At 46.6% G+C, this 9982-nt stretch overlaps 1 protein-coding gene across 1 annotated transcript; it reads right to left on the reverse strand.

The window, feature by feature from the left end:
• Nucleotides 1-7685: 7685 nt before the first annotated feature.
• Nucleotides 7686-8913, reverse strand: LOC125542793 (xyloglucan endotransglycosylase/hydrolase protein 8-like). Its single transcript, XM_048705967.1, has 2 exons — nt 8543-8913; nt 7686-8451 (listed from the first exon to the last, which is right to left on the reverse strand). The coding sequence occupies exons 1-2, from the start codon at nt 8810-8812 to the stop codon at nt 7888-7890; spliced, it is 834 nt and encodes a 277-aa protein (XP_048561924.1). The 5' UTR covers nt 8813-8913; the 3' UTR covers nt 7686-7887.
• Nucleotides 8914-9982: the final 1069 nt, after the last annotated feature.

Consider the following 9982-nt stretch of genomic DNA (forward strand, 5'->3'; position numbering starts at 1 on the left):
AGAACTTGTTGGAGACTTCATATTTCTCAACTCGGGTATTTGCTTGAAATATTAACTTCAACTCCTGGAACATCTCATATGGTCCATGACGTTCAAAACGTCTTTGAAGTCCCGATTCTAAGCCGTTAAGCATGGTGCACTAAACTATCAAGTAGTCATCATATTGAGCTAGCCAAACGTTCATAACATCTGCATCTGCTCCTGCAATAGGTCTGTCACCTAGCGGTGCATCAAGGACATAATTCTTCTGTGCAGCAATGAGGATAAACCTCAGATCACGGATCCAATCCGCATCATTGCTACTAACATCTTTCAACACAATTTTTCTCTAGGAACATATCAAAATAAACATATGAAAACAACAACGCGAGCTATTGATCTACAACATAGATATGCTAATACTACCAGGACTAAGTTCATGATAAATTAAAGTTCAATTAATGATATTACTTAAGAACTCCCACTTAGATAGACATCCCTCTAATCCTCTAAGTGATCACGTGATCCAAATCAACTAAACCATAACCGATCATCACGTGAAATGGAGTAGCTTTCAATGGTGAACATCACTATGTTGATCATATCTACTATATGATTCACGCTCGACCTTTCGGTGTCAGTGTTCCGAGGCCATATCTGCATATGCTAGGCTCGTCAAGTTTAACCTGAGTATTCTGCGTGTGCAAAACTGGCTTGCACCCGTTGTAGATGGACGTAGAGCTTATCACACCCGATCATCACGTGGTGTCTGGGCACGACGAACTTTGGCAACGGTGCATACTCAGGGAGAACACTTTTATCTTGAAATTTAGTGAGGAATCATCTTATAATGCTACCGTCAATCAAAGCAAGATAAGATGCATAAAAGATAAACATCACATGCAATCAAAATATGTGACATGATATGGCCATCATCATCTTGTGCCTTTGATCTCCATCTCCAAATCATCGTCATGATTTCCATCGTCACCGGCATGACACCATAATCTCCATCATCTTGATCTATATCAATATGTCGTCACATGGTCATCTCGCCAACTATTGCTCTTGCAACTATTGCTATCGCATAGCGATAAAGTAAAGCAATTATTTGGCGCTTGCATCTTATGCAATAAAGAGACAACCATAAGGCTTTTGCCAGTTGCCGATAACTTCAACAAAACATGATCATCTTATACAACAACTTATATTTCATCATGTTTTGACCATATCACATCACAACATGCCCTGCAAAAACAAGTTAGACATCCTCTACTTTGCTGTTGCAAGTTTTACGTGGCTGCTACGGGCTTAAGCAAGAACCAATCTTACCTACGCATCAAAACCACAACGATAGTTTGTCAAGTTGGTGTTGTTTTAACCTTCGCAAGGACTGGGCGTAGACACACTCGGTTCAACTAAAGTTGGAGAAACTGACAGCCGCCAGCCACCTGTGTGCAAAGCACGGCGGTAGAACCAGTCTCGCATAAGCGTACGCGTAATGTCGGTCCGGGCCGCTTCAACCATCAATACCGCCGAACCAAAGTATGACATGCTGGTAAGCAGTATGACTTATATCGCCCACAACTCACTTGTGTTCTACTCGTGCATATAACATCAACACATAAAAACCTAGGCTCGGATGCCACTGTTGGGGAACGTAGTAATTTCAAAATTTTTCCTACGCACACGCAAGATCATGGTGATGCATAGCAACGTGATGGGAGAGTGTTGTCTACATACCCTCGTAGACCGAAGCGGAAGCATTGACGCAACGTAGAGGAAGTAGTCGTACGTCTTCCCGGTCCAACCGATCCAAGCACCGTTACTCCGGCACCTCCGAGTTCTTGGCACACGTTCAGCTCGATGACGCTCCCGGGGCTCCGATCCAGCAAAGCTTTGGGGAGGAGTTCCGTCAGCACGACGGCGTGGTGACGATCTTGATGTTCAACCGTCGCAGGGCTTCGCCTAAGCACTGCTACAATATGACCGAGGTGGAATATGGTGGAGGGGGCACCGCACACGGCTAAGGAACGATCACGAAGATCAACTTGTGTGTCTATGGGGTGCCTCCTGCCCCCGTATATAAAGGAATGGAGGAGGGGAGGGCCGGACCTCTCTATGGCGCGCCCTAGGGGAGTCCTACTCCCACCGGGAGTAGGATTCCCCCTTTCCTAGTCCAACTAGGAGTCCTTCCAAGTATTAGGAGTAGGAGACAAGGAAGGGGAAGGGAGAAGGGAAGGAAGGAGGGGGCGCAACCCCTCCCCCTAGTCCAATTCGGACTAGGCCTTGGGGGGGGGGGGCGCGGCCTGCCCTAGGCAGCCCCTCTCTCTTTCCCGTATGGCCCAATAAGGCCTAATACTTCTCCCCCCGTATTCCCGTAACTCCCCGGTACTCCGAAAAATACCCGAATCACTCGGAACCTTTCCGATATCCGAATATAGTCGTCCAATATATCGATCTTTACGTCTCGACCATTTCGAGACTCCTCGTCATGTCCTCGATTTCATCCGGGACTCCGAAGTCCTTCGGTACATCAAAACTCATAAACTCATAATATAACTGTCATCGAAACCTTAAGCGTGCGGACCCTACGGGTTCGAGAACAATGTAGACATGACTGAGACACATCTCCGGTCAATAACCAATAGCGGAACCTGCATGCTCATATTGGCTCCCACATATTCTACGAAGATCTTTATCGGTCAGACCGCATAACAACATATGTTGTTCCCTTTGTCATCGGTATGTTACTTGCCCGAGATTCGATCGTCGGTATCTCAATACCTAGTTCAATCTCGTTACCGGCAAGTCTCTTTACTCGTTCCGTAATACATCATCTCGCAACTAACTCATTAGTTGCAATGCTTGCAAGGCTTATGTGATGTGCATTACCGAGAGGGCCTAGAGATACCTCTCCAACAATCGGAGTGACAAATCCTAATCTCGAAATACGCCAACCCAACATGTACCTTTGGAGACACCTGTAGAGCACCTTTATAATCACCCAGTTACGTTGTGATGTTTGGTAGCACACAAAGTGTTCCTCCGGCAGACGGGAGTTGCATAATCTCATAGTCATAGGAACATGTATAAGTCATGAAGAAAGCAATAGCAACATACTAAACAATCGGGTGCTAAGCTAATGGAATGGGTCATGTCAATCAGATCATTCAACTAATGATGTGATCCCGTTAATCAAATAACAACTCTTTGTCCATGGTTAGGAAACATAACCATCTTTGATTAACGAGCTAGTCAAGTAGAGGCATACTAGTGACACTCTGTTTGTCTATGTATTCACACATGTATTATGTTTCCGGTTAATACAATTCTAGCATGAATAATAAACATTTATCATGATATAAGGAAATAAATAATAACTTTATTATTGCCTCTAGGGCATATTTCCTTCAATCCTGTGATGGTTCCTTCTCTTTGGGTGTCCACCGCCTGTGCCGATACCCGTCGGGCGCTACGGTTCTAGCTGTACTAGCGATGTTATATGTATGATAGTATTCGAGGTGTATTAGTGATAATATTCGACAATGTACGGACCAAGAGATGATGTAGTTTTGCTTATAATTGAATGCATCCTAATTTGAATACTACTTTTATTTTGCGATTTGATTTTGCTTATTGAATGCTCAAATTGGAAAACTACTCTTACTTTGAATGCTAAAATTGGAGAGCACTATGCAAGGCGTATGCATATGATTAGTTGATAGCTTATAGGGTTTTTGTTTTCGCAGAAATCTAGGAGCCCCCCTCCATCATCCCCGCCATCGTCCCCGTCACCGACCCCCTCCGACCTCGAGGTGAGACCAGCCAAATCCTTTTTTGGAAAGATAATTAAATGATATTTCGGGTTGACTTTAAGTCTGTCGAGTCTCCACCATATATGAGAGGACGAAGAAGCCCGACTGTTGTCGTGGGGGTCGTTTCTCCTTCTTCTCCGGGTGCTAGACCTTTGTTATGCACTAGGGGAAGGAGGAGTAACGACCATCGCCGACGGTTGCAAATGTCAGAGAGGAATCAGTGAGGGAGATTTCCACCATATATATATGAGAGGACGAAGAATCCCGACTGTTGTCATGGGGGTGGTTTCTCCTTCTTCTCCGGGTGCTGGACCTTTGTTATGCACTAGGGGAAGAAGGAGTAACGACAATCACCGACGGTCGCAAATGTCAGAGAGGAATCAGTGAGGGAGAGTTCCACCATATATATATATATGAGAGGACGAAGAATCCCGACTATTGTCGTGGGGGTCGCTTCTCCTTCAATCCCGTGTGCTAGAAATTTTGGTGTAATGCACTCGGGGACGAAGTGAGGAGCGACCATCACCGAGAGTCGAATATATAGACCACGTGAGCTAAGAGTTTTCAAGAAAAGACTCGACAAACCGATAGTCAACCCGTGATGAATAATAATGATCTAATTTAGTTTTTGTAGTACATATATTTAATTGTACAAGTTTAATCTTTGAATTATGAACGTAGGAAATGTCGTCATTAGACGACGAAAGTCTCCCGGGGAGTGCAGCTGGTGCCACGACGATCGAGGTCTGTGCGACAGGGCTCACCTGGACGATGATCGGCGCTTCAACATTAAGCTCGAGGAGACCTTTGATGTTGAAACGGTACGCAACGACGACAAGTGTTTTTCGTAATTAAGCATGACTACAACTATTTCAACGTGTAATTTTCATCTTTTACAATTCGAGTAGCTTATCCCATGTCATGCAAGACGCTATGTCTTGGAGAGGATGGATTTTGAAGACAATGGAAGTTTTGAAACAAAGAAAATTCACCTAAGGACTCATTATGATGTGGATTTTGAAGTAAAGCGGTACAATTTTGAGAGTGTAACCTATTTTGGTTGCAAAAAATGGGAATCACTTTGCAAGATGTATGGTTTTGATGAGGGTATGCTTGTCACCATGGGTCTTGGTGATCCTGAAATCGAGCAAGACAATATGGACATTTGGGTCCTTGTTGATACGCCTCCAATTCTACCGCCATGTGAGTTTCTCAAACATAGTTAGTAGCTAATTTATATTGTTTATTTCAAAATAGTTGATAGCTTATTTCCATTGACAACTTATTTTCATTCTTTAAAGAATGTGCGGGAGATGGTAGACAAAACCCACTACACCGATGGCTCCGAATTAACTTATCAGGAGAAAAATCATCTCGTCGGATTTTGTACTGATATTGAGAATTACAATATCTACAATCAAACTCCTCAACATTATGGTCAATAGGTGCCACTAGTGCACGTGTTGAACTACGGTAACTACCATGGAGATACCCTGGTAAGATATTTTACTATTACGACATCCGTGCATCTTTTTCATACTTCTAAAACTAGTACATCATTGCTAACTATGAAGTTATTACTATATTTTTCAACAGAGAATCCCAGAGGATTGTGTGCCTCATTTGATGTATCAGAATGGCAGCCTTCGTGTTTTGAAAATATATCCAGGTCATCCTACGAATCTCAACTGTCCATACCGGATTTCTCAAAGAAGTGGAGACATGCTAATCAAAAAATGGAAAAAATATATGGACAATCGTAAGGAGGTTCTTGAAAGCAAAAGGAAGCGAAGCGCAAGAATTGGAGACAGGATGATCTCCATTCTCCATAATGGAGAGTCAGAGTCTATATTGTTTTATGCTATTTTATCTTAAAGAGGGTATTTAGGTCCTACCTAATACTGATGATCATGTGCTAAGAACAATTAAGTAGGGTTGCTTCGATGACTATCAGGATGATAATCGTATGACTTGTTATTAATAACGAGTAGAAGTTGTATGATGATGATTAGTAGGACTTGTTATTATGATGATGCATGATGCGAGCATGAAGAGTTATTATATATCTGTGGGTGAAATGAACATGGATTGGATTGAAGTGAAGGCAACATGCATGTGGTGCATGTCGAAAGTAGTACAATCCAGACTTGATCAAGTTAGGATTAGTATTATTTTCGACATGCATCACATGTTGCCTCACTTCAATCTAAGTCATGTTTAGGCATAGCAGTAGCAGTAGCACGGAGATAAGAGAGGACACGTCTCTCTATTAGCTACCTATACCAACCTAAATTAACCCCCAAAACCCCTAAACCACCTCAAAAAAAACCAGCCCCTGAAATGCTGACGCGTGGAAGCTTATTGTTCCCGGTTGGTGCTACCAGCCGATACCAAAGGCTCTCGTGCCTGGGCTCGCCGGAGCGGCCACGTGGAGGCCCATCTGTCCCGTTAGTATAAGAATCGGGACTAAAGGCCTAGGGCATTAGTAACGACCCTTTAGTCCCGGTTCCCCAACCGGGACAGACGGGCCTTATGAACCGAGACAAATAACCCTTTTTCTACTAGTGTAAGGAACCTTCTGCAAACACTTTAGTATGCACTTATATTTTCATTTATTATTTAATCCTAAAATAAAAAATATTTCCAAACATATTATGCGCTCATAACTTGCTGCAACTAGCAAGGATAGTGAGATTGTTATAAGACCGACTCAATGGATTTTTAGAGGGGGTAGCCATTTTTTAACCCCTAAATTAGGTGAGTTAAATTAGGTCTAAAGAACCACATACGTTAGGTCATTCAAAGTGTCTGATTTTTTTTAAGCAAAAACTGCCTCCATGGACTAAATGCTCTGTTTTTTCTACTACTGGCATGTACTACTATCTCTGTAACTAGATATAAGATGTTTTTGCAGTTCAAATTAAACTGTAAAAACATCTTATATATTCAGATATAGATGTTTTTTGTTGTTTGTTGCCATGTTCTACTACTGGTATATGACATATGTTAATGCTCTTGCGTTCTTGGAATAGGAATGTGATTGTTCGTGCATACGCACGGGTAACATCCTTGTTGTTGGCTCTCGATCGATCGCCTCCACCGGCGGGTAGACATGCACATGCAGATGATACGTAGCAGGCAGCCCGCCAGGTGTGGCGGTGGACGCACGGCGGCATACTGGCTAGTACTCTGGCCACAGCTGTTAAGCTAGCGCGTTGATGACGGACGCGAACATAATGCTAATGCAGGTGAAGATGCCCCAGAAAGCAGCGGTCTCTCCATTCTCCAGCGAAGAGGCTGGCAGACTTTGGCCAAAGCGTCAACGGACGAAAATATATATAGGCTACGATGCATGTCATGCCGACTAGTTCGTTATCAACAACACCAAGCGATATTATCAGTGGCGGACAGCACAAAAGTATATATGCAGACCGACCATACTATTTGCGGTGCCGAAGGATAATATATGCCGGCGGGAATAATTGCATTATTGTGGTTGGCACGGTCGGGTATAAGATGCATGCATGATACATGCGCTGTTGTCTTCTTGGACAAGCAAACGTACGTGTCCATATATCAATACTGACCGACCGAACATGCTTTGCCGCGCAGCACTAGTGCACATGCATTGCATTCTACGGTAGTACAGTGTTGGGCCGTCCCATACCTGAATTTTCTTTGACATTTAAGATTGCATTTTCTACAAAAGTAGTGTATAATGCTTGTGAATAAAAAGCGCATAAAATGTTCTATGGAAATAATATGGTGTCCTACAACTTTTTTTAGGTGAGTGTCCTACCACTAATGTTAGATGTTTGTATATGGGAGTTAATATGGTATTGTTTTGAAGTTTTTTGCTCCGTGACACAAAAATAAAATTGTCGATCATAGCTCATAAAAGTATATATTGCTGTAACCAGAGGCACGATAAAATTTACATGCTTCTTTCTTTTGAAAAAGAAAAAACTAGGTGTGCAAACAATCGCCCACACATTGCTGTAGGGCTGCTTTTTAATCACAAATTCACAAAGAGATTCCAAGAAAAGAAATATCAATATCAACACTGGATGCCCGGGCAGTCCGGCTGGGATCAGTAGCGGCTGCACTCGGCGGGGATCCCCTGCGGGAACCTGTACCCATCGTCGCAGTAGTTATAGCGCATGTAACTGCGCTCCGCCCACTTGACGGTGCCCCACTCGGCGGCGTCGAGCTGCTTCTTCATCCACCTGTCGCTGCCGGCATGGCACGCGCCACCGCTGACGCAGGCGTTGGCGTAGAAGTTGCGGTAGGAGACGACAAAAGGCGCGTTGGACCAGTTGATCGGGATCTTGCCCTTCTCGGTGGCCCAGTAGCTGCCGTCCCAGAGCGTGGCGTGCAGCCTCATGGGCTTGGAGCTAGGGTAGGGGAGGCCGGCGAAGCGCTTGAAGGACCGGATGAAGAGGTTGTCCACCTTGAAGAGGATGTTCTCCGGGTTCCAAATGATGGTGTAGGTGTGGTAGTCGGCGGCGGGGTCGAACCAGAGGTCGAACTGGTGCTCCTTCTTGCCGTCGCCGTTGGCCCACACGTTGGTGTTGAGCACCACCGGGTGGCCGCTCGAGTTGCCCATGAACTCCATGTCGATCTCGTCGCGCCACTCGTCGTCACCAGAAGAAAGCTGAAATTAACAACAACGCTGAGTCAGCTAAAGATATATAAAGATTAATAACGTTGGTCCTTATCGAAATTAATTAAGCTGGTCGACTTACGTAGAAGCAGGAGACGGTGCCGGCGGAGTTTCCGGGGATGAGCTTCATCTGGATGCTGAACTCACCGTAGAGGTACTGCTCCTTGGAGTTGAAGCCGGCGGCGCCGGATTGCTGGTTGAGATTGAGCATCACCACCTCCTGTCCAGAAGCGTCGTATCCCGTGCGGACGGTGCCGTCAGTGTTGAACCTCTTGTCCAGCCAGGACTTGGCCGAGGCGGACTGCGAGAGCGCCAGGGCGACGGCGAACACAGCCAGAAAGCGCCGTGCCATGGTGGCTGGCTGGCTGCTCTAGACTGAAGAGCTTCCTGGAATCAAATGAGCTTACAAAGTGGAATGCCTTGTGGTGTGTGTGTGTGTGCGCGCGCGCGCGCTGGGGGGGGGGGGGGGGGGGGGGGGGGGGGGGGGGGGGGGGGGGGGGGGGGGGGGGGTGGTGAGAAGAAGCACGGGAGATGTCGCGGTTTTATAGTGGTGCCGACGAGCTGCTGTGCCCTGCTTGTTGATGCATGGGGCGCAATTTTTTGCATGCATGCATTATCGATCTGGTGGGCGCGAAGGTCGTTACAATTATTCGGGCCGCACATGGGCAGAATCAGCCATAATCTCTCGGGTGTTCATACGTCTAAAGCAACACTTAGATTACAGTGGAACCCAGAAATTGGGTGGTGGAACCGACCACTGATTAAGCCTATCAGCAAAGCAAAGATTAAGTGATGGAATCCAGTCGAGCGACACGTACGTAGGCACCGCCACTGATGATTGATGATGCATCGCTAATCTCGGCCATTGATTCATTTCCTGAGTTGTGTGTTCGTCGGTTAATCATATAAGGGCATCTTCGACAGCCGCGTCAAAAGACGCGCGCACGGTAAACTTTCAATTTAGCGCGTGAGGGATGTTTTGGCGCGCTCCAGCGGCGGCGGAAAACTAGCGCGCAAGGCAAATGATTGCGCGCGCGGAAAAAGGCGGCAGCTCACGCTAGATTTGACGCACCGCTTTGGGCGCGCCTATAAATTGCGGCGCTCGTCACGCGGCCTTCACAATGCCACACGTGCTCTTCCCGCTCCGCCGCTTGCTCGCCGCTTCCTCGCCCCCGCCACCACCGCGCCACCATGCCGCCGTGCCGCAGGGGATCGTCTAGCTACCGCGGCGTCCGCGAGCGCCCAGGCGGCCGGCACGTACTACGCCGAGATTCAGTCCGGCAACGTCCGGCGAGGCCTCGGCACGTTCGGGACCGCGCACGAGGCCGCAGGCGCGTACGACGCGGCGGCGTGGCGCCTAGAGAGGCCGCCGGCGCAGATGAACTTCCGCGACGTCTTCACGCGCGAGCAGGCGTAGTCCGTCGCCCCTCCGCCTCGTCTTATCACGGACCAGGACCGCGCGGAGCACCGTTGGCGGTTGCGCCGCCTTCTCATCGCCGAGGAGGACGAGCGAGCCATGACG

The sequence above is a fragment of the Triticum urartu genome, chromosome 3 (assembly GCF_003073215.2).
Source record: "Triticum urartu cultivar G1812 chromosome 3, Tu2.1, whole genome shotgun sequence".
In the NCBI taxonomy this organism is placed as follows: Eukaryota; Viridiplantae; Streptophyta; class Magnoliopsida; order Poales; family Poaceae; genus Triticum; species Triticum urartu.

Bases quoted from the DNA above. Each gene is read 5' to 3' on its own strand.
- LOC125542793 (XM_048705967.1), bottom strand. From the start codon at position 8,812: ATGGCACGGCGCTTTCTGGCTGTGTTCGCCGTCGCCCTGGCGCTCTCG. The intron at 8,452-8,542 runs GTAAGTCGACCA...TGTTAATTTCAG, and splicing joins GCACCGTCTCCTGCTTCTAC to CTTTCTTCTGGTGACGACGA.